This window comes from Xenopus laevis, chromosome 9_10L (genome assembly GCF_017654675.1).
Source record: "Xenopus laevis strain J_2021 chromosome 9_10L, Xenopus_laevis_v10.1, whole genome shotgun sequence".
NCBI lineage: Eukaryota > Metazoa > Chordata > Amphibia > Anura > Pipidae > Xenopus > Xenopus laevis.
Genome location: NC_054387.1, coordinates 66,542,873 through 66,565,745, shown reverse-complemented (window position 1 = coordinate 66,565,745; position 22,873 = coordinate 66,542,873). Strand labels below are relative to the sequence as shown.

Below are 22,873 nucleotides of genomic sequence, written 5' to 3'. Positions count from 1 at the left end.
GGATTCTCCCTCCATCCCTAGATCATTAGCAGAATCCGTTATTAGAAGGGGCTTGTTGCAGTGGAGCTGGGCAGGACACTTTCCCAGCCATTCCAGATAAAAAAACAAACTGTCTTTTGCACTTTTATCAGGATCTGCAGGAAAAGCCCCCAAGCCATTTCGTTTTTTCCCCCTTAAAAAATAAGAAGTGGAGGGGAGCGTTTATATAAATCGATTTAGTTACAACAAAAATGGCCTATTTAGATGGAATCAAATATACAATTTTAGATTTATTTATGCAGATTTTCATTGTATTTGTACAACTTTTATTGTATTTTGTAAGCTGCCGTTATTAGAGGTTTGGAAGAAGAGCTTACATTCTAGTACGGGGATACCAAGAGCGGGTATTTATAGGCAAATGAAAGGGGCAAAGAAATAATAAAAAAAAAACCACAATTCAGATATGTCATTAGGAACAGAAGGGAACCATCCAAGCCATAGCGAGTATTATTGATCTCTGAGCTTTGATCTCTCTCTCTCTCGTCTTAGGATGTTTTGTCTTCAGTATCAGACACAACTGGAGTTACAGCTTCATCCCTACTAACGAAATCTCGCAGATTTCCCATTTGCCCCCCTATTTGGGATTTAATATTGAGAATAGAGTGAATCTAGATCCCTGCTAAGACGATACTCCAGTAGTTGTTCATGGTCTCACATTATTTTGTTTTCATATATTTTTGTTTTTTTTATAATTTGGCGTGTGTTTAGAATGGATTTTTTGCCTGGTTATTTTTTTTTAACCTTATTGATAAAATGAACAAAATAATTCTTTGCAGCTTCTTGCGCTGGTTTGGTTCTAAAAGATTCACGATGTAAATGCAGTTAAGGCAGGAAAAGGATAACAGTTTATTCGTAGCAATATTGAAAGAAAAAGAAAGAAAGAAACAAAGAAAGAAAGAAAGAAAGAAAGAAAGAAAGAAAGAAAGAAAGAAAGAAAGAAAGAAAGAAAGAAAGAAAGAAAGAAAGCTTGTTGATTGTAACCTCTGTGGAATATTTTGGGTTCAGTCATTTTGTTATCTCCAACAAAGCTTTGCAAATCATTTAGAAAGAGGCCAGTAACACAGTAGGGCTAGTTTAAAGGCAAATGCTCAGTGACCCTCAAGGTAGCAAGGATTTGACACAGCCCTGCATTCACCCTAAGTGCCAGAGAATATTCTCCTTGCAACACTTTTCTTTGACATTACTCCTATTTTAGGTGCATTTTTTATTCCAAATCTTCACCCTCCCCCCACCTTTTTCTCCCCCCTGCACCCTGTCTTTGCGAGGTAGTCACAGTTTTATGCCTGTCAAACAGAAGAAGAAAAAGAAGAGAGGGAAAAAAAAAAAAACGAATGCAGGTTTGCAGCAGTCAGACAATTGATTGTCTGCTCTAATGTGTTTCATTTACATGTTTATAACGTCAATAGCACTGGGCACCCACTACCCCCATTCATGGCAGCATTCCCACAAGGGTGCAATTGTCTGAATAGCCCAGGCAGACACCTATTCTCAGTGTATCAGGCTCACTTTTTTTTTTAAGGAAACAAAAAAAAAAAAAAATGAGGATTTGAAAGTAGAGATTGCAACAAACCTTAACTTCTGTGTTTGAGCAAAAAAAAAGCGGATGATATGTAATTATGTTTATTTATAAGCAAAGGAACTTTATAAATTCAGATTAGATCTATCATCTATCTATCTATCTATCTATCTATCTATCTATCTATCTATCTATCTATCTATCTATCTATCTATCTATATCTATCTTATTGATGATCACCATCATTATTTGTATATAAGTGTCTATAAGCCACTGGCATTTGTAAAGAGTTAATGATGGAGCCCAGAGTACAACCAACCGTAGTGTAACCTGATCCATGCAGCATACACTGTATCATTCTATTTCGTTGCGATTACATGGTTAATCCATTCATCCCTCTTCCCCTGATCTGTATGTATGGATTCATATACGTGTGTGTGTGTGCCTGTGCCAGTGATCGTTTCGATGTTGAGAGACTGTAGTTAGTGAAGTTACTGCAGGACAGTTCTCCAGCAGGTTTGACTAAAAAGAATTGAGAGGGTGTGGGTAATATGGTTTTATATGCTGGAGCGTTATATACGCGCAATTGCGCAAAGTAAGTCGCACAGAATTCTCAGTTCATTGCGCAGGGAATCGCAGCAGTTGCCCCAGACCCGGATGGTGGAATTCGTGTATTTTGTTGGCTGCTCTGTCTGTCATTTATAGAATTTGGGAATAGGTAAAATAAGGGGAAAAGATTGGTTATTTAGCATTGGGCACTTTGCAGGGGGTGCCAAGTTTTGGATTCTGCTTCAGCAGCGCCTTTGCTTTATGGAGAGGTTTGGGGCGGTTATTGGTTTCTTAGGCAGCCGGTAATACAGAGCTGGGGTACGTGGGTCAGGCAGCGCCACTCTCCTGCGCACAGTCCAGGCAGCTTGCGGCATGTACAGGAGCGCAGTGTCAGCGCTATCGCTGCCTGGACTGTGTGTATATATGTGTGTGTATGAGACTGTGCGATTTCACTTTCGCTCACATCAGTGCTGACCTGAATGCCTTTCATATCTGATCCGCTGTGTCTCTCCCAGTAAACATCCCCTCGGGGGCAGAACAAAAGAAAAGAGTTCTCTTCTCCTTCTTAATCACAATTCAGCCCTTTCACCGCCGGCAGGCTACATTTGCATTCTGCAACAGAAAGCTAAGATGAAAAGGGGGAGAGAGAGAGAAAAAAAAGAGAGAGTAAAGGGTGGGGGGTGGTAAAATAAAAAAAAAAAGCAAAAGGGTGGAGGAGGCTGAGTAAAATAACTGAGGTGTTTGTGGCTGTTTGTTGGGCTTCCCCTAGTTACCAGCCTTATATAGCTCCCTGGCAGGAGGATAGTGTTACCACATTGGTACTATTCATGGGCATTGCTTTAACACTAGGGCTACAAAGTGTCACAGATCAGGTTCTGCTCCCTGCCAGCACCCACTTCCCTCTCTCTCTTTCTGTGTCTTTAACTCCCCCCCCCCTTCATTCCTGATGCTGAAAGCGTTTACTGGTTGCAAGCTCTGCTGCCCAGGTGAATGGGAAGGAATTATCATTGATATCTCATGCAAGCCTCCTACCTCTTATAGATGATATAGTTGTAATAGTAAAGTCATAAATGCCCCTTTAGTGATGGCTGGGCCCTGGGCAAGGGCTCTGCGTGGGGCCCCTGTATTTATAAGGCAGCTTGCTGAATTATAGCATTCCCCAGCTGTCAGTGGAGGCTGGAAGCTGCAGTTCACAAACTATTGGAGGGTTTGGTGGATTTAAAGGCTGTTGTTACTGCTTGTCATGTTGTCTTACTATATACATTATTCCAGAGCTGCAGCCTCATCCCCTGAAACCACTTTTGCCTTATTATACACACTGTCCCACAGTAAGAATTCACTTCTATAACACATACAGTTATGTTGTCTGGTGCCATCTTGCCTTAACACCCATTCCCACAGTTGCAACCACTTTGTCTGACACCGTTGTGCTTTTCTATACGCCCTGTCCCCACAGCTGCTTCTTGTTCTGTAAACTCATCTCGCCTTGCTACACACACTGTCCCACTGTCACAGCCCATACCCTCCATGCGCCATCTCTCCATTTAGCTTCACTATACACATTAAGCACACAGACAAACAGGAGTTACACACCAGTTGTAATTTTACATATCTATATTTGTACTAGGGTGTGCATTGTGGGGAATCACATTTGTTATCTAGGCAATATCTATTTACAAATGAAGCCATAAAAAATACACACAACTCCCGAAACTTTCAAATCTTACACTTTGATTCGGAATTGAGAGAGTTATCTCTGGGGGTGAAGCAGTGGGCTTTGATACACTCCTTTACACGAGTAACTTTAGGCACAAAAAGTAACCATCTAAAAAAACTGTACTTAAAAAAAAAAAAAAAAAAAGAGAGAGAGATTCCCAGCCCCTAAAAGCAGCAGCTGCCGGGTTGGTCCCTCTGTTTAATGAGAGGTTTATTTATAAACCCATTCTGCTTACTGAGGACTATTTAAACTCTTTCAGGCAGACCTGTCACAGAGTAGTTGAGTGCTCGCTGCTGGGCTTAACCTATTCCAATGCTGGGCTTCATGGGGCAACTCTGCGATGTTCCGCTTATGCAGTTGTACTTCCTGTATATTGGAATATTTAGCCATACAAATATTCCTGTATATTGTAAAAAACATTCTTACATGATATAATGTATCCTTTGTATTTTATATATACCCCACTCCCTTGGTGTGTGCCCTGAGACAGCCTTAGCATCTCTGATATGGCACATACATGGGACATATGTAAAATAATCCGAATTTGCAGCAAATGTCTTACTTTTGTTTTTATAACAGAGCATCATTTGGGCCGAGAACTGTATGACTCCGCTTTCTATGAAAATGACTGCCCTTTCATTTTTGAATTACATTTTATATATAAAAATATATTAAATATATTTGTAAATATAGTACGTTTTCTTATGGTACTGGTGCTTCTACCTTTGCTTTGCTAATCTTTCTTAAATCAGTGCCTCATTTGTCAATATCCTACAGTGATGTGCACATCTGTGCCACTGAGACAGAATGCACTGTAATAAAGATAGCTAAAATCTCAGCCATAAAGCAGGGCAGAACTGTTGCGCTTTGAGTATTAGATGGGATCTTTGCATGGAATGTATTGGTAGCATGTCAGTTGTGTGTGTTGGTGCAACCAATAAGGGAACCCTGGAACAGGTGTTAATTCCAGGATTCTGTTGCATCTGTGTGCACTGAGCAACATTCTTCAGAGCTTCAGAGAGGAGTCTGTACAGGAGCAAATTAAATTAGTGAATAGCACTGAAGTGCTCATAGTTTTGCACTTGTGTTGGGAAATGAGCTCACCAATCTCTTGGTTGAACTTCCCTCTGCAAGCACAGAATCAAGTCAAACTGGTTAAGTACATTGTTACCCTCAACCTCCCCCCCTAAAAGAGCTTCTGCTTTTCTAAAATGGACAAAATGCACAGATACAGGACTTTTGCTTCTTATACTGACTGCACATAAACACTGCTATCACTTTATTTTTATAATGCACTGCTGCGCCCAACTCCCCGCACACCTTCAAATTTACCTTGAACAATGTAAGCGGCAGCTGAGATGTTACACGTTGGAAAGGAGCATGTGACAAAGATTTCTTATTTGTTCCCAGAAGATTTAGGAACCTTGGTACAAAAAGAGATTATCCCTACACCTTCATCCCTCCCCCTTCCTGTTATCCCCATGACCCAAGCTATGAAGGATTTAGGCAGATTTACTTCAGTAAACACCTTTGGACAGTCAGAAAGGGGGGTGTAGGGTAGTGCTTGCAAAGGGAGGCTTTTGTTAAGTGAGGTTCTTGGATAATACTTTACCAGGCAGCTGTGATATTAACCTTCCAAAGCTATGGCCAGCGCTTTAACTCTTTGTGTATGGGAATTGGGAACAGGGGTGCTTCGCCAATGAGGCGAGTTGAGGCTGTCGCCTCAGGCGGCAGCGCCCCACTAGGTACCAGGGGCAGCAAAAATGCTGCTCCTGGTACTTTAAGAGTGAATTTCCGAGGGAGGGGGGGCAGCAGCAACTGCTGCTGCCTCAGGCGGCGGAGGGGCCAGGATCACCCCTGATTGGGAAGCACTTTCACTGGAGAGATAAGATCTAGCTTGTATTGAGCCTTCTTTCAAGACTCCCAGTCTGAGCCATTCACAGAGAGATGAGGGGGGAATATAATGCCTCATCCATTTCTGACGGCAAAACCCTAACCCTCGATGTGTCTGCAATGTATTAGTGAGCGGTGGGTATCAGGTCTTCCCAGCGGGAAGAGGCCAACTGAGATACTGGCTCCAGACTGTACTACCAACTTCAATCAGTGCCGTCTGTCAGCATACATGTCAAAATAACAAATTTCTGTTTCCTCCTACAAGATACTGAACGGCGTATAAAGCTCCACACTGTTCAGTCATGTTTCTTTTTTTTTTTTTTTTTTTTTGCCTTTTAGCACAAGACAAAATGGGTAGCTTTTCTTCAAGCATCAGCAACTCTAGGGTTAAATTATTGGAATGTTTTTGGATAGTAAATGTGGACCAGTTTGTTGCCCCCCTCCTTCTCTAGGCCTATTGCCTCCACTTGTAAACAGCCGCCTGTGATATATTTCTCTTCTGTTACACTGAGTAGGTGAGGGTTGTAGCCTTATACACGCTGTGCCCATCCCGGCCCAGAAATAGACTGCCAGCTCTGTGATTTCACTGCATGGCCATAGAGGTCAATAGCAGCCAACTGTGACGCAACAAGTTGATGCCATTCCAGCCTCTAGTGTAAACGGACTCCCCCAAACATCAGGGAAGCCTTTTTCTTGCACACAGTTGTTACAATCAGATCACAGTGACGCCAGTGCTGTGTCCTATAAGGAGTTAATGGCGCAAACTCATTTAAGGCTGAAAGCAAAGACTTTACATTATAGGTACATTATTGACCAATCTAGCACTGCAGGGGTTATCTGGGCAAAGACTTAGGTACAGTACTGACCATTCTAGTAGTATAAAAATATATTTCCATGTTATTCGGCAAAGTGCTTGGCTGAACATACTGAACAACATTCATTTAACCCATAGGAAACACACATTCACAACAAGTCCCAAACCTACACATGTGTATCTGGTTAGAGTGTTGTTATCTTTATGTAGTTAAATATAGCCCAAAAGATGAAGCCTTTACATTTGGGGGGGTCTGTGCTTATCGGTGACCTAGAACACAAGGGCCAGGTGCTGCTTTATTCGTTTAGAGAATGATTTCCTTATTTAGTTATAGAGTGCAGGCGTCGGGGTGGGAGCAGGCAGCCGAGTGTGAAAAGTACAGAGTTGGAGACATGACAGAATTAAAGGTGTCTGATATGTTGCTACACCTTGTGTCAAGCATGAGATCTCTTTTGTCACTGCCTCCTGGTGATTTGACAGAGCACATTTACTTCCCTTGTAGGTGATACAGCAGTTTTCGGGTTGAGTTATAAATACAGTCACTCCCCCACCCGTTGCAAGTCATTCTGATAAGTACCTCGATCTAACTCTTTACATGCCAGGGGGCTTGGTAGCACCTACTCGAGTATGTTTTGTAGAGCATCAAGTTTATATTGCATTGTCTGTTATACAGGATCCTTATTTAAATATAATCATTTTTTTTTTGTCATATGACTCACTAAACTTGTGTGGTATAAAAAATAAAACAGAAATTACATAGAGAATATTAGAAGGATACAACTGGTTAATGCTATAGTATGCCAAACTAGATACAATGTAAGCATGTAACCAGCGTTTGCTTGTAATACATACCGTACTCTGTTTGCTTGCAATACATACGGTACACTGTCAGGCCCTCAGATAAAAAGACTTTATTTTAGCCCTTTTCAAGGTCTAACCAGGCCAGATTTTAGTATAGGAATGGAGATACCAGATCTTAGTAAACCAGGTAACAGTTTAACTCCCTTGGTTCCTCCCAGTGAAATGAGCCCCTTTTAATTTAGTTTTTCCTTTAAAATAGAACCAGATCAGATAAAACTGCAAATTCTCCTAATATTCCAATTCCTTAGTGCTGCTATTCCATGTCCCACGAGGGTAGAAACATAGAGCAAGCTGGCATTGACTGTCTGGTTCGCAGAAATACCATCTGTCAAATCATCCAATAATTAAGTGTTATGTTATTCGTATGAACAATCAAGCAGAATGTATTTCTCGTCAAATGTAAAAAAGGGTGGTCAAAATGTCATTGTTTAGATACGGCTAATGATGATATGGGGTTATTTGGTGTGATCTTGCTTGGTATGTAACTGACACAGCAGATGTTGCAGAACTTTATCTCACACTTTAATTCAACAGCTTGCTGGGTATTGCTGGGATGGTGGTATACACCTCTGGTTAATGATCACATTTAGGAATGTATCAACAGCTTGGAGCCTTTGAAAGGCCATAGAGTTTTGGCCATTCAGATATTATAATATGGTAAAGAGAAAAGATGGTTATAAAGTTTTGGCCACTTTCATATTAGGACATGATATAGGGAAGGGGTGGTTATAGAGTTTTGGCCACTTAAACATTATGTAGGTAAGGAATTTGGTAAGTGATACTTTAAGGAATTATGTATGGAAGGAATGATTATAGTTAGAGTGTTGGCTACTCAGATATTAGGACATTATATAGGGAAGAAATGGTTAATGAGTTTTGGCCACTTAGATATTGAGACATTATATAAGGGAGGGATGGTTATAGAGTTTTGGCCACTCAGATATTAGGGCATTACATCTCCTCTTGATTCTAAGCCATTGGACTTTATCTATTCTCAGTGATTTAACTACAACTGTCAGTCGCTGCTTTATACCTTTACCTTATCCCCCACCCTTCCAAATTGTTATTATGTTGGTGTAACTGAAATTCCTGGCGATAAACCTTTCCCTTTAGCTCTATGGCTTGTTTCTTGAAAACATGAACAACGGCAAGATTGGTATAGCCTCCACCAATATAGTTTATTTTACCATCACAGCTCAAACCGACTGGCTAAGCATAACATTTGCACTAATATAATGGAAGCGAATGGACTTGGTACTACCTGTACTCTATAAAAAAACACCATTAGCATTCCTTTTGAAATGCCACCTGCAGGAGAGAGTCAATTGTAAAGGATCTTAATAATTCATGACAAGATTGATAAACATCCTATCTGCACAACTACATTCAATCTGGTTTATATTGCTCAGCAGCTAATATAACAATGAGAATGATTCATAATGAATCTGCATAGCAACAATTTAGCATTCACCCCCAAATCTTCTCTTGATTGATGTTCAGGCTGCACAAAGCCAATGCACCACATTGGGCTGACCACTTGGGACATCCCCAGAGTTTGCTGCAGAGGTTAGGTTTCCATAAATGTAAAATAGTCTACAGAAGAAGTGCAATGAATGTTAAGTGTGAGGATGGTATTGTCAGGGAACCGGGAGTTCCCTCTGGGGAGTAGTCCGGATTTAGGAGGAAGCCCCTCAGGAGGGATCAGGATCGTGGTATCCAGGGATTTAGCAGAAGGGGTAATAGAGTTCAGGCAACAGGTCAAAAGGCAGGCAGAATATAAGCAGAGTCCAAAGTCCAGGCAGGGGGTCAACAACAAGAGATCAATCAAGAATATACTCAGGGATAACAGGAACAGCAACAGGGAACCCAGGAATCTATTCAGGAACAAGATCCTATTTTCGGGCGCCATCTTGGCGCCTCAGGCGTCCTTTTAAAGGGGATTTTTGGCGCCCTTGCGTCGGCGTCAGCACGTCTGCGACCGACGCGCTGCGCCTGCGTCCGTCGCGTCGTTGTGACGTCTTCGCGCCTGCGCACTTGCGCGCAGGCGTCTCTGCGCCGGCGCCGCTACCCACGTGGCGGCCATGGGCGCCGCCATTTTGGGAGCGGCGTCGGAAGTGATAGCTGCGCCGCCCGGAGCTCCTGGTCCTGCTCCGGGCGGCGATCGTGACAGTACCCCCCCCCTCACGGGGGGCCTCAGGACCACCGGGACAAGGTTTCTGGGGAAACTTGGCGTGAAAATCCCTCACCAGACGGGGAGCGTGAACATCACGGTGTCCTTCCCAGGAGCATTCTTCAGGACCAAAGCCCCTCCACTGAATGAGGTACTGAAGGGACCCTCTGGAGATCCTGGAGTCTAGGATTTTCTCCACCTCGTACTCGAGTTGACCCTCCACAGAGATGGCAGGAGGAGGAGATTGACCACCAGAAAACCGGTTGGTGATGGCGGGTTTCACCAGAGACACGTGGAACACGTTGGGGATTCTCATCTCTGGTGGAAGCTGAAGTCTGACAGCCACAGGGTTGATTATCTCCAAGATGGGAAATGGACCCACGAATTTTGGACCCAACTTGTGAGATGGTATCTTCAACCGGATATTCCTGGAAGAGAGCCAGACATTATCACCCACCTTGTAGGGAGGAGAAGATCTTCGACGACGATCCGCGAAAGTCTTATGAACCAAAGCGCTCTTCTCTAGGTTCAACTTGGTAGCAGCCCAAATAGCAGACATATGGGCTGCGGAATCGTCAGCAGCCGGGACGTCAGAAAGTACAAAGTCTTGGGGAAAAGCTTGAGGATGCTGCCCATACACCGACATGAACGGAGACCTTCCTGTAGAGGAATGACAAGCATTATTATGAGCGAATTCCGCCCATGGGAGGAGATCAGACCAGTCATCCTGGCAGAGGGATACGTGGTTCCTCAGGAACTGTTCCAGGGCTTGGTTGACACGTTCAGCTGCCCCATTCGTCTGTGGATGGTATGCAGAAGAAAACTGAAGAACAATTCCCAGGTTTTTGCATAGGGAACGCCAGAATTTAGCAGTAAACTGGGTGCCTCTATCAGAGACGATCTCCACCGGGAAACCATGCAGGCGGAAGATGTACTGGATAAATAGCTGGGACAGCTCCACCGCAGAGGGCAACTTCTTCAAAGGGATGAAATGGGCCATTTTGGAGAATCGATCAATGACAACCCAGATCACAGTGTTCCCACAAGAGGGAGGAAGTTCGACAATGAAGTCCATGGACAGGTGGGTCCAGGGACGGGAAGGAACCGGCAAAGGCTGTAGTAACCCACTGGGGCGGGAATGGCTTGACTTAGATGTGGCACAAACATTACAGGCAGCAACAAAGTCCTTCACATCTTTGCGGATATCAGGCCACCAGACCAGGCGTCGTAAGAGTTCAAGAGTCTTAGCTGGACCAGGGTGTCCGGCTTGCCGGGAGCAATGGGTCTGTTGCAGAATAGGCAGACGCAGCTCAGGAGGAACAAATGCCATTCCAATGGGGGTATCAGAAGGAGCAGAAGATTGACCAGCCAGGATTTGATCAGCAAACTGTGGATACAGGGAGGCAATAATCTTGACTGGAGGGATGATTGGCTCTTGTCTCTCAGGAGAGCGGTCCACCGGAGTGAAGCTACGAGACAAGGCGTCGGCCTTCTGATTCTTGGAACCTGGGCGAAAAGTCAAGATAAAATTAAACCGAGAGAAGAAGAGAGCCCACCTTGCTTGCCTGGGGTTTAGCCTCTTGAGGGACTGGATGAACTCGAGATTCTTATGATCGGTGTAAATCTGAACAGGAATCAGAGAACCCTCCAGGAGGTGACGCCACTCTTCAAGAGCAAGTTTAACAGCCAAGAGTTCTCGGTTCCCGACATCGTAGTTCTGCTCTGCGGACGAGAACTTCTTGGAGAAATAAGCACAGGGATGCAACTTCCCATCAGCGGGGTGTCTCTGAGACAAGATGGCTCCGGCTCCGACTTCAGAAGCATCTACTTCGATGCAAAAGGGTAGTTCAGGATTGGGGTGTCGGAGAACAGAAGCGGACATGAAGGCCTCTTTCAAAGACTGAAAAGCTTCAATGGCAGATGGGGGCCACAAGCTGGGTTTACCCCCTTTCCGGATGAGAGCCAGGATAGGTGCAATGCGGGAAGAGAACCCCCGGATGAACTGCCGATAGTAGTTAGCAAATCCGATAAATCTCTGGATTGCCTTGGTACTCAGCGGAATAGGCCACTCCTGGATGGCAGACACTTTCACGGGATCCATCTCAAATCCCTCAGGGGAGATAATGTATCCTAGGAAGGGGATCTTGGACACCTCGAAGACGCACTTCTCCAACTTGGCGAAGAGAGAGTTCTTCCTCAAACGAGAGAGTACCTCCTTCACCTGGGAGCGATGGCTTTCTAGGTCTTTAGAAAAGATCAGGATGTCGTCCAGGTATACGACTACGAACCTTCCTAGGAGATCCCGGAACACATCGTTAACAAACTCCTGGAAGACGGCAGGGGCATTGCAAAGGCCGAAGGGCATAACGAGATATTCATAGTGCCCATCACGAGTGTTGAAAGCCGTCTTCCATTCATCACCCTCACGGATGCGAATGAGATTGTACGCCCCTCGGAGATCCAACTTAGAGAATATCTTCGCCCCCTTCAGCTGGTCGAAGAGCTCTACGATCAAGGGCAGAGGGTACCTGTTTTTTACAGTGATTTTATTCAGGCCCCGGTAGTCTATGCATGGCCGAAGGCCTCCGTCCTTCTTCTCCACGAAGAAGAAGCCAGCCCCTGCAGGAGAGGTAGAAGGGCGAATAAACCCCCGCTGGAGATTTTCTTGGATGTATTCCTTCATTGCAGTAGTCTCAGCAGGAGAGAGAGGGTAAGTGCGGCCTCTGGGGGGCATGGCTCCAGGCAGGAGTTCGACAGGACAGTCATAAGAGCGATGTGGAGGAAGGAATTCCGCAGACTTCTTACAGAACACATCGGAGAATTCCTTATAACAGGAGGGAAGAGACTTTAACTCGGTTGAGGAAATAGTTACCTTCTTGAGGGGTTTAGCAGGAAGGCAATGCTGTAGGCAGAATGGGCTCCAACGAGAGACCTGCCCTGTGGACCAGTCTATGGTGGGATTGTGCAGGCGCAGCCAGGGGAGACCCAAAACAACAGGAACATCGGGACAAGAGATGATAAGAAACGAAAGTCTCTCTTTATGCAGGGTCCCAACCTGCACAAATAGTTCACCAGTGGTCATCGTGAGTACAGACTCCAGGGGTTTATCATCAATGGCGACAATCCTCATGGGAGAAGGCAAAGGAAATAGGGGGATTCCCATGTTCTTAGCAAAGAGAGCGTCCATGAAGTTACCCCCGGCTCCGGAATCGAGGAAAGCATTCCCGAAGATGGTCTTATCGGTCAGACGAATCTGGAAGGGAAGGAGAAACCTGTGTGAGTTTTCTTGAGTCTTCCCCAGAGACCTATCTCGAGACTTTTGAGTAGTGCCCCCTACATGAGTTACCATAGACATACCTCGGGGTACAAAACTCTTAGCCTTTGCAGGACAGGCATTAGCGAAGTGGGAATGTCCGCCACAATACAGACACAGGCCTGACATCCGTCTGCGGAGTCTTTCTTGTTCAGTGAGGCGGGTACTTCCCACTTGCATGGGTTCTTCCTGAAGAGAAATGGATGCTTGGGCAGGAGAGGTGACAGAAGCCTGCAGGAGAGGCCTCTCGAAGCGAGGTGCCAACATGGGTTGAAATTTCCTGACACGAACTCTCAGGGTTTGATGCTCTCTCAGAAGAGTGTCCACCTTGACAGCCAAGGCGATGAGGTCTTCAACTTGCGTGGGTAATTCACGAGAGACCAGGTCATCTTTGATGCGAAGGGAGAGACCATTATAAAATGCAGTATGGTATGCGTCGTTGTTCCAACGAGTCTCAGCAGCAAGTGTACGGAATTCAATAGCATACTCCGCTACACTGCGACTCCCTTGGCGGATTTGGAACAGACGGGACGCAGCGGAAGTCACCCGGCCGGGAGCATCGAAGACGATCTTAAATTCTTTGAGAAATGCTTCTGCGTCATCCATCAGTGGGGACTGCTTCTCCCAGTGTGGAGATGCCCACTCGAGAGCTTTCCCTGCCAGACGAGTAATCACGAACCCCACCTTAGCACGTTCAGAGTCAAATTCAGTGGGGTGTAGGGCAAATCGAATCTGGCACTGATTCACGAATCCTCGACAGGCTTGAGGATCGCCATCGTAGAGAGGCGGAGCAGGAATATGAGGACCAGAAGTGGAGGGCTGGGTAGCCATGGCAGCAGCCGCTTGCGGAGGAGGTGCCGCCCGGGGGGTCGCTGGTGTCAACAAGGAGAGCTTTTCCAAGATCGCCTCCAGCGTGAGTCCCACGTAATTCTGCCGGGCTTCATACGCCTCCATGCGGGAATGCAGGCCCCGAAAGGCCCTGCCGAAATCTGGCTGAGCTTCTGGCTGAGCTTCCTCAGTGGAATCCATGGCCCGAAAATAATGTCAGGGAACCGGGAGTTCCCTCTGGGGAGTAGTCCGGATTTAGGAGGAAGCCCCTCAGGAGGGATCAGGATCGTGGTATCCAGGGATTTAGCAGAAGGGGTAATAGAGTTCAGGCAACAGGTCAAAAGGCAGGCAGAATATAAGCAGAGTCCAAAGTCCAGGCAGGGGGTCAACAACAAGAGATCAATCAAGAATATACTCAGGGATAACAGGAACAGCAACAGGGAACCCAGGAATCTATTCAGGAACAAGATCCTATTTTCGGGCGCCATCTTGGCGCCTCAGGCGTCCTTTTAAAGGGGATTTTTGGCGCCCTTGCGTCGGCGTCAGCACGTCTGCGACCGACGCGCTGCGCCTGCGTCCGTCGCGTCGTTGTGACGTCTTCGCGCCTGCGCACTTGCGCGCAGGCGTCTCTGCGCCGGCGCCGCTACCCACGTGGCGGCCATGGGCGCCGCCATTTTGGGAGCGGCGTCGGAAGTGATAGCTGCGCCGCCCGGAGCTCCTGGTCCTGCTCCGGGCGGCGATCGTGACAGGTATATATACAGCAAAATGGCAGTTGGCATCAAATAGGTCCTTTGGTTTAATGTGCAGACAAAAATGGCAAAGGGCATAATATATATTGCATGATAAAAGATAATCATGTCCAGCTCTACAATTAGGGCGCTAATTATTAAGGGTGGTAGTTTTGTAATCTCTACCCTCAAGCAGTTGCAGAATGAACTGTTTTATTTGGATTATAACTCATAATGTTTCAATTTTTTTTTCCAAATGAGGAAATTGGGGGTTTAAGCTAAATACAAGTTTGCCAGGAGGTGTGGAGTTTAACACATGTACTGTGTAGAAGTGAGAGGTGACCAAGGACTTGTGAGAGAAGCCCAGACCACAAATGATACGTGTCAGTGAATTCTTTCATAGGGCATCCAGCCACTGTGTTTTTTTGTACTGTCAAACTGTGATGTGGAAAAAACACTTCCTCTGGGAAAAGAGTGATAAATGTAAAGCCATGGTGGCTTTAAAGGAGACGTTGCACACTTTGTTGCTAAGTATGGACTTTTTTTGTACATATGATTTAGGTTAAAAAAGTAAAGGCAAAAAACACCTACATATAAGGAACATCTGAAATAAAATGACTTCAGCTGACCATGTATGGGGCATAAGTCATTGACTAAGGCCCTCCAGGCAGAGCTTTTAGGACCACTGATGCTATCCTATTGCAACAGGCCTACATAGAACCACGTTTTGATTCAAATGATCGGCAGGATTTGACCAAGCAGGTTGGGGGCCAAATCAAGCAACTATGGTGAACCTTGAAGTTTATACTGTATCATTGCACAGCCTTATTAGCAAAGGTCCGTGGTCTACCCCTTTTTCTTTTTATTGACTCCACTCTATACAGATCAGCGAAAGGGCTCCTTCTTACATTTTCCATAGGGGGATAATTTTTTTTTTTTTTTCTAATTCTGAAGTTCAACTCTTTCCCGCAAGGCAGATGACCCGGAAGTGGTGCTGGGATTAGTGATAAGTGACCTAGATCATGTGCTCCATCTTTAGAGAATTGCAACACTTTATCATATGACTGCCAAGACAAGAGTAGTGGCCTGGTAATTAAAGTAATGAAATATTCATTCACAGTTACCTTTTCAGTGGTTTTTGCAAATTAGGCCTGCTACGTTTAATATGCGCACGGCTTCTGTTTTCAATGTAATGGCAGCTTTGCATCTGCAATTAGAGCTAATTTTGACAGTTACAATATCCGAGGGATGGCAAACATAGGAAAAACTGCTGGGGGGGGGGGGGGGGTTATTCCATGTGAAAAAGCCCTTGTCTCTTTAACCTTGTTGGTCTATTCTCGCAGAGGTTACCTTTTCCCGATGGTGCAAAATCGACTTGACATAACTGTTCATCAGTTTCAGGGTTTCCCCTGGAGCTATTTGTATCAGATCAGTCCAGTCAAGCTTCAAGTTGAAATTGGCAGGCCAGAAACTAGCAGAGTAGGGGCTGGGAAAGAGACAGCCAAAACTGACAGCAGCAGAGTGAAAGACAAGGGATAGTTGTCTATACGTACATAGATCAGACTGCAAGGCCTTAGTCCTATCTTTTCAAGGCAAACAATTACAGTATATTCGTTTGTAACAGGATTACAAAAACATTAATTGGCTGAAAATATATTTCTATGTATAGACCTACTACCTGCACAGCAGAAGCTCTTCTCCATAGAAAGTAATAAGATCAAGGATGTTGGTTGACTGAGGCCTCAGCAGAACAGAACCTCTACTGGACACTGGTTAAGATACATACCCACTGGACTCTGCTGCAAATGTTTTGTTGAGTCCACAATAGGGTAGAGATCCACTGTTCACCTGTAGTGAGAAATTGTAGTCATGCCACTAAGACCAACAAGTCTGTAAGTCTAGTAAACCAAAGAGTAGTCCTCCAAGAACTTAAATTCTGAGTTATAATTGTCTTTGTAATTAGACACTAAGGAGGGGGTAATCTCTGAAAAGTGCATTGCCTCCAATCCACGTGACACACCACAAAAAGTACCAAGAGCAACACAAACTATAGAGTGTTATCAGTTTAATCAGCAAGCTTGTTTTTCTATGATTTGACTGAGAGGCCACATTACCTTTCTGCAGAATTATTGCAAACCTTTTTTTTTTTCCGAGAGCGAGAGCTGTTAATCTTCCTGGGAACAAAAAAAAAAAGTGGCCTTGCTCCGTCAGAAAAGAAAACACAACCTTGCTAGAGTTAATTAAACCAGAATAAAATAAACATTTCCTTGAATAGTTGCACCGTTTAGCTTATTGTTTGCTTTATGATATCCTGAACCCCACTGCTGAAGGGAAAAAAAAAAGGTTTCATTTTTAAAGATTACAGACTCACACTTCAACTATTTGCCCAAAAACAGGCATAGGAGGCACAGTAAGGTTACCATTGTTTAGTGTTCTTGTACAAATACATAAGCATCCAGCAGTAATATCCTCATATAAGAAGCACCCCTTAGCCTTTGCAAGATTTTTCTTTAAACCCTACATCTCTGCCAGACAGTGGCTAAAGTAAGACTTGCTTTCAAATAGTTTTTAGTCCTTTGTGTGACAGACATTAGCTGATCTGTTGATACCCATTCGACAGGCACTGTTGAGCTAAATAACTGTGACGGCATAGTTTTGTTAAGCTATGAACAAAGGCTTTCTGGCATCATCTGAGTGCATATTGGTCTTGTCACAGTTTCCCCCATGATTTAATGCCCTGTTTATTCCTCAATATTAAAAACTTAAGTGGAGAACAATACATTTCAATATGCCACGTAGCAACTTTATTTCATCCTCGCCTCAGATATAAAGAGCAGGCATTGAGACATCTCTGAGATTTCCATAAACAATCAGCAAAAACAACACACAAGACAAAAAAAAAAAAAAAACAACTTTGCATGGATTGCCTCCGGCCTCTTAGCTTTTATCCATTATTTAGAATAAAAAAAAAATAGGGATTTTTTTTTCAAAGTCTTATTAGGGCGACAGATTTATTTTTCTTTGATCATTTGTTAAAACTGATTATTTCAGGATTTTGCTTATAAGAATAAAACCGGTGGCGTTATTTGCGAGTGTCGAAAATTGGTTTAGACTTTAAAAACGGACGAGTACCATCCAAAGAGCAATTTTTTTTTATCATCAAGAAACAATTTACAAATAAAAGCGGCCATCGGGTTGTTATGAAAGTTTTCACAATGGAGCACTGATATCATTATTTTGCCATCAAGCGTGATCTGGCTGCTAAGGCTTATGAAAGCAATTTGGATATTCTTTTTTTATATTCTGGTTGGGGGGGGTGTAGATTTGAAGGCAGAAAATATTTTGAAGTTTTTTTCATGCGTTCCCTTTTTCTTTTGATATCTCAGCAAGGCTTAAGCGTGTGCTCAGCGCCATTGATATACTTTGCTCATTTATAAATAGTTCCCCTTCTAAATTAAGACCTTTTCCATACAGGTAATCATAATAATAATAATAACAAGAGGGTGATGGCATGTTTGAAGTTCTCACATACAAGAATGAAAATGGTGTAAACCCCATCCTTGTAGCCACTTAGCAACACACTGACTTTATCTCTCACTTTAATCTCCGGCTTCTCCTGATCAAACAGTACTCCTCTCTTTAATGGCCACAATTTATTTGAGAAATTACAAATGTTTGTCAGTTTTAAACGTCTAGAACTGGGCAGCGGTACAAGAGAGAAAGTAGTGCTGAGACACAGAGAGTGCATTAGATGCTTGGAACGTGAGACAGAGGGAGAGAACTAGACGCAATATTAATGAATCATCAATCAGAGCTTTATATCCAATAACAATCAATAAGCCTTAAATCACAGGGGCCGGAATGTCATTGGGAAATCACTTTAAGAAGTGGACGGTCTTCGTCCTTTTTATTTTTATGTAGAAGAACTAGTTTAAAATACTCAACCCTAAATCTTTTATAACTTGGGATCCAATTTGTGCTGAAGGTTAAAAAGCTTTGTTCCTATTCAGTAGACCATACAATAAATGTCCTATTCAATACGTAGATCGGTGTACTTTATTTCAACTGTTTCAATTTTTTCTTGTTTTTTTTTTCCCTTTGGTTATAAAAGGAGGACTTATCTTGCACATTGACTCAGATGAGCAGGACATTTGCCCTCTTCCCGAACAAGACCAAAATATTTGTAGGAGAAAAGAAGCAAGTCATAGTAGGTCTTTATTTCCTAGTGCTCTTCTATCTTCTCTTCTAACCTATCGTGTAACTCCTTGGGTGCCTAAGGGATTCTAGGATTTGGTGCAACTGAGACTCTGCAGGTACCCAAGCAGTTAAATACATGTCATGAAAATCATAACTGTTATAAATCCTTTTGTAATTAGAACGAAAAGATTGACATCCCAAAGGAAACATTAATTGTTGGATCATGTCAGTATCTGTCTCCAAATCTATAAATATATGCTCTGTGTTGTAACCCTTTTGAATTCTGCCTGAGAGCTTGGAGAGGTTCTGCCTAGAAGGCTGCTTGCATGCAGCATGGAGATCTTATCTGTGGGCTTCATACGTGCAAGCTGTGAGCTTCAGTGAGATCATAACATGTCATAATTCAAGGGCTGGAACGCTAGCATGGACGGCATAAACGTGTGCTGCTACCATATGTTGGTAATAATTCCTTCACTTTACAGGCTACAACATTTTATATTCTACATAATATGATCTCAAGTGTTCTGTGTCATTTTTGAATTAGAAAACAAGCCTAAGCCCCCCCATCCCTCCCTCATTCTATAAAAGCCATTATTTATCTATTTCTGTTTCAGTTTTTTTTTTGTTTTGTTTTTTGATCCTTGGCAATTGATGGATTTCAAATGATGAGATTAGCAAAAGATATGACTGTAGATAGACTATTAACACTGGATCTTTCTCAATGTGAGCAGCAATCTGCGAGTTAACGGTATCAATCAATTTGTAAGCAGATGAAGTCACTTATTCCCAAACTGGTTTTCTAGAAACAATTACTAAATTACAATGAGAAAAAAAAAAATATGTACAGTAAGTGTATTTGTGTGCTGTGTTACAATCAACATGCCGGGGAAACAAAACAATTTAATGCAGAAAAATCATCATTCATCTGCATTATAATTGCTTCTTTTTCACATCTACGGGGCGGTTAATTAAAATTGTGATTAAATGTGGTCACGCTGCCTAAGATGTCTTGCCCAAAACAGGTGGTACGGAATTTAAAAGTAAAAAAAAAAAAAAATGTAATTAGCATTGGAAATTGAGAAATTGCCTGTAAGAATCAGTGTTAATTTCAGTCAGTGATGAGGTAATTTATAAATGAATGCAGTAGAGGCGATGGAAATGCACAATTGCCTTCCTGCCATTCCTTTAACATTCTCAGCATGCAGGTGAAACTGTTTGCAAAATATTGAAGTCAACCGGAAAGAATTCTGGGAGATTTTGGATGTTTCGGTATATAAAGAACAGCAACTCCTTAAGTTTTAATCGCTGTTGTTAAAGTCTCTATATCTCTTTATGACTTTGGCTCATATGTCAGCCCTGAGTGTGCATTAGGGTCTGTATGGTCATTTATTATTAATTATTATTACCGTATATACTCGAGTATAAGCCGTCCCGAGTATAAGCCGAGGTACCTAATTTTACCTCCAAAAACTGGGAAAGCTTATTGACTCGAGTATAAGCCGAGGGTGAGAAATGCAGCAGCTTCTGGTAAGTTTCAATCAAAAAATTGCGGGTTTCTGCTCCCATTGGAGGTGCCGGTGTCTCGTTTTTGGATGCCGGCGACCATTCTTGGACGCCGGCGACTATTCTTGGAGACTATTCTTGGATGCCGGCGACTATTCTTGGGCGCCGGCGACTATTCCTGGGCGCCGGCGACTATTCTTAGGCGCCGGCGACTATTCTTAGGCGCCGGCGACCGTTTTTGTGCTTGACCCGAGTATAAGCCGAGGTAGAGTTTTTCAGCATATTTTGGGGGCTGAAAAACTCGGCTTATACTCGAGTATATACGGTAATTCAGTAGGTGATGATTCTAGTGGCAAACCTGTGTAATATAGACTATTAACCAATTTTCCTACTTTTAGACACAATATATAACATCAGTATTAGTCTGACCCATAACAACATCCTAGGTAGTTGATTAAAAATAGGACATTATTGAACTACAAGTCCTAGTATCCAACTGACCCTATAGCAAATACTGAGGGGTACTGACAATCCCTCCCTGCTATATAACCACCAGTTTTGTGTTGCTTACCCTGTTCATTATCAGCTCTAACTACAATGTAAATGGTTGTTGAAACTAATCAACTGCTATTTTAATAATGGATATAGTTTTTAATATCCGATTTATTTATACCTCCAACTCTTTGTAAGTTAACCCAGTTGCGTGCTTCCCTTTTAGGGCATGCAAGTGCTTGGAATTTCCCAATAGTAAGATGGGGGATATTATGATATATTGGCATTAAACTCTTTTTTCAATTAATTAATCGCCAGAGTGCATTATCTTGATTTAACATAGCTATGTGGCCTCAACCATCAAACTTATTTTATAGTGGTTAGTATGGTACCTGGAAATGCTGGGGTCTTGGAATTGGGTTGGTATGTAATGGTGTTTATACAGGATTTCTATAGATGTGCCAGTTTCCTTCCACTAGGCTTCTGATAAAGTGTCCATGGTTGGAAAATTAGATTGTGAGCTCTGCTGGGGCAGGGAGTATATATATACAGTATATATATATATATATATATATATATATATATATATATATGAAACCAAAGGGTGATGAATGATAATAAAAAAACTGAAATACCCAACATCCTTAGTTGCTTCCCAGGGTGTCATAGTTTGCAACAGCTAGGAAGGTCACGGATTTGACATCATTGAACCAGACAGGGATTACTCATGCATCAATGTTTTTATAAGTAGTGAAAGAGGATACCAGAAATGGGGGAGGGAGCTAAAATCAAATATGAAGATGTGTTCCATAAATGTTAGAGAGATACAAACATGGCTTTTAAATGAAGGACATTAGGTATGTAGTCGTACAAGCAGAGGTTACTTGAAGGAGCAGGGGACCTGTCTGCGATTCAGAGTTAAAGACCCAAGAGATTGCCTTTCTCTTTGAAAACAATTTCTAATATCTGGGAAATGTGCTGTTTGTTTATGCGTACATAATGCTTAGTTTGTCCGCCTGGGAACAGCCGCAAATGGGCAAAGTATGCATGGATTTCACAGGTAACAGGATTACGTAGGCACATAATTGATCCATTTGGAGGGGGAGAGAAAAAATTACACCGCTCTGAAGATATCTAGGCTTTAGAGATAGAGTTTATGAAACAGGCATCTGTAAATTCAAAGGAATCAATATGTCAATTTTATTAAAGCGCAGGACCAGCTGGACATTAAAAGAAGATTTTTTTTGCTAAATTGCAGCTGCAGTTACAGCTGTATGGCACAGCTCATTACAAAGGCTTAGATTTGTTTTAAAATGTGTTTTCTTTGTTCTCGTTAAACACGGGTTGTACATCTGTGAAACGGGAAGCAAAGAGCAGATTTTAGAGGGGGGAGAAAAAAACAAGGCGACAAATGAAGAATTCTAATGTATGATAGGGATTGGGATGAATGCAATGTGTGTATGTATCATCATAGCAAGCCAACTCAGTATGGAACATCAAGTCACATATACAATAATTCCACCTCTGTTCTTATAAACACATACTTTAGTTGTATGGATGAGTAGATGAGGCTTCTGTGTAGTAACAAGGGAAACCTTTACCCCAGTTATCCAATTAAGTTGGTCATTGAAAACTAACTGCTGTAAGGATACTACATGTTGTTGAACCTGGGAATGCTTTGTTACTAGATGTGACTGTATCCCACCATAAAATAGTACTTTTTATTCATTAGATGACAATATTATTCTTAGAGAAGGAGAGTCTCTTTGCATTCTTATTACATTGTGTTCCTCGGAACAGGTTGGTCTTGGCTTTCTGTTATAAGCCTAAAATGCCTTAAATGTTATAAGTAATGGTGCACATCAATGTTGCCAGAAGCTTCTTCTTTATCAAGTATTATATACAAACCTAGGTATGCTTTTCCTGCACTGATTTGGTTATACAGTGGGATCCATTATCTGGAAACCCCTTATCCAGAAAGTTCCGAATTACAGAAAGGCTGTCTTCCATAGACTCCATTATAATCAATTAATCCAAATTTTTAAAAATTATTTACTTTTTCTCTGTAATAATAAAACAGTACCTTGTACTTGATCCAAACTAACATATAATTAATCTTTATTGGAAGCAAACCCTGCTTATTAGGTTTATTTAATGTTTGCATGATTTTCTAGTAGTCTTAAGGTATGAAGATCCAAATTATGGAAAGGCCTATTATACGGAAAGCCCCATTATCCAGAAAGCCCATGGTCC

General features: G+C 42.7%; 1 protein-coding gene across 5 annotated transcripts in view; it reads left to right on the top strand.

The window, feature by feature from the left end:
• Window positions 1–22,873, top strand: part of zeb2.L (zinc finger E-box binding homeobox 2 L homeolog) — a 101,748-nt gene that overhangs the window by 5,616 nt on the left and 73,259 nt on the right. For 2 of the 5 annotated variants that reach the window (XM_041577574.1, XM_041577576.1), the window contains exon 3: window positions 18,540–18,635. The exons of 2 other annotated variants lie outside the window; for them this stretch is intronic. In XM_041577574.1, the coding sequence (XP_041433508.1) occupies window positions 18,540–18,635 (96 nt within the window). Of the gene's footprint in view, window positions 1–18,539; window positions 18,640–22,873 lie in introns of all 5 variants that reach the window. One more of the 5 variants, XM_041577575.1, reaches the window with a different exon arrangement.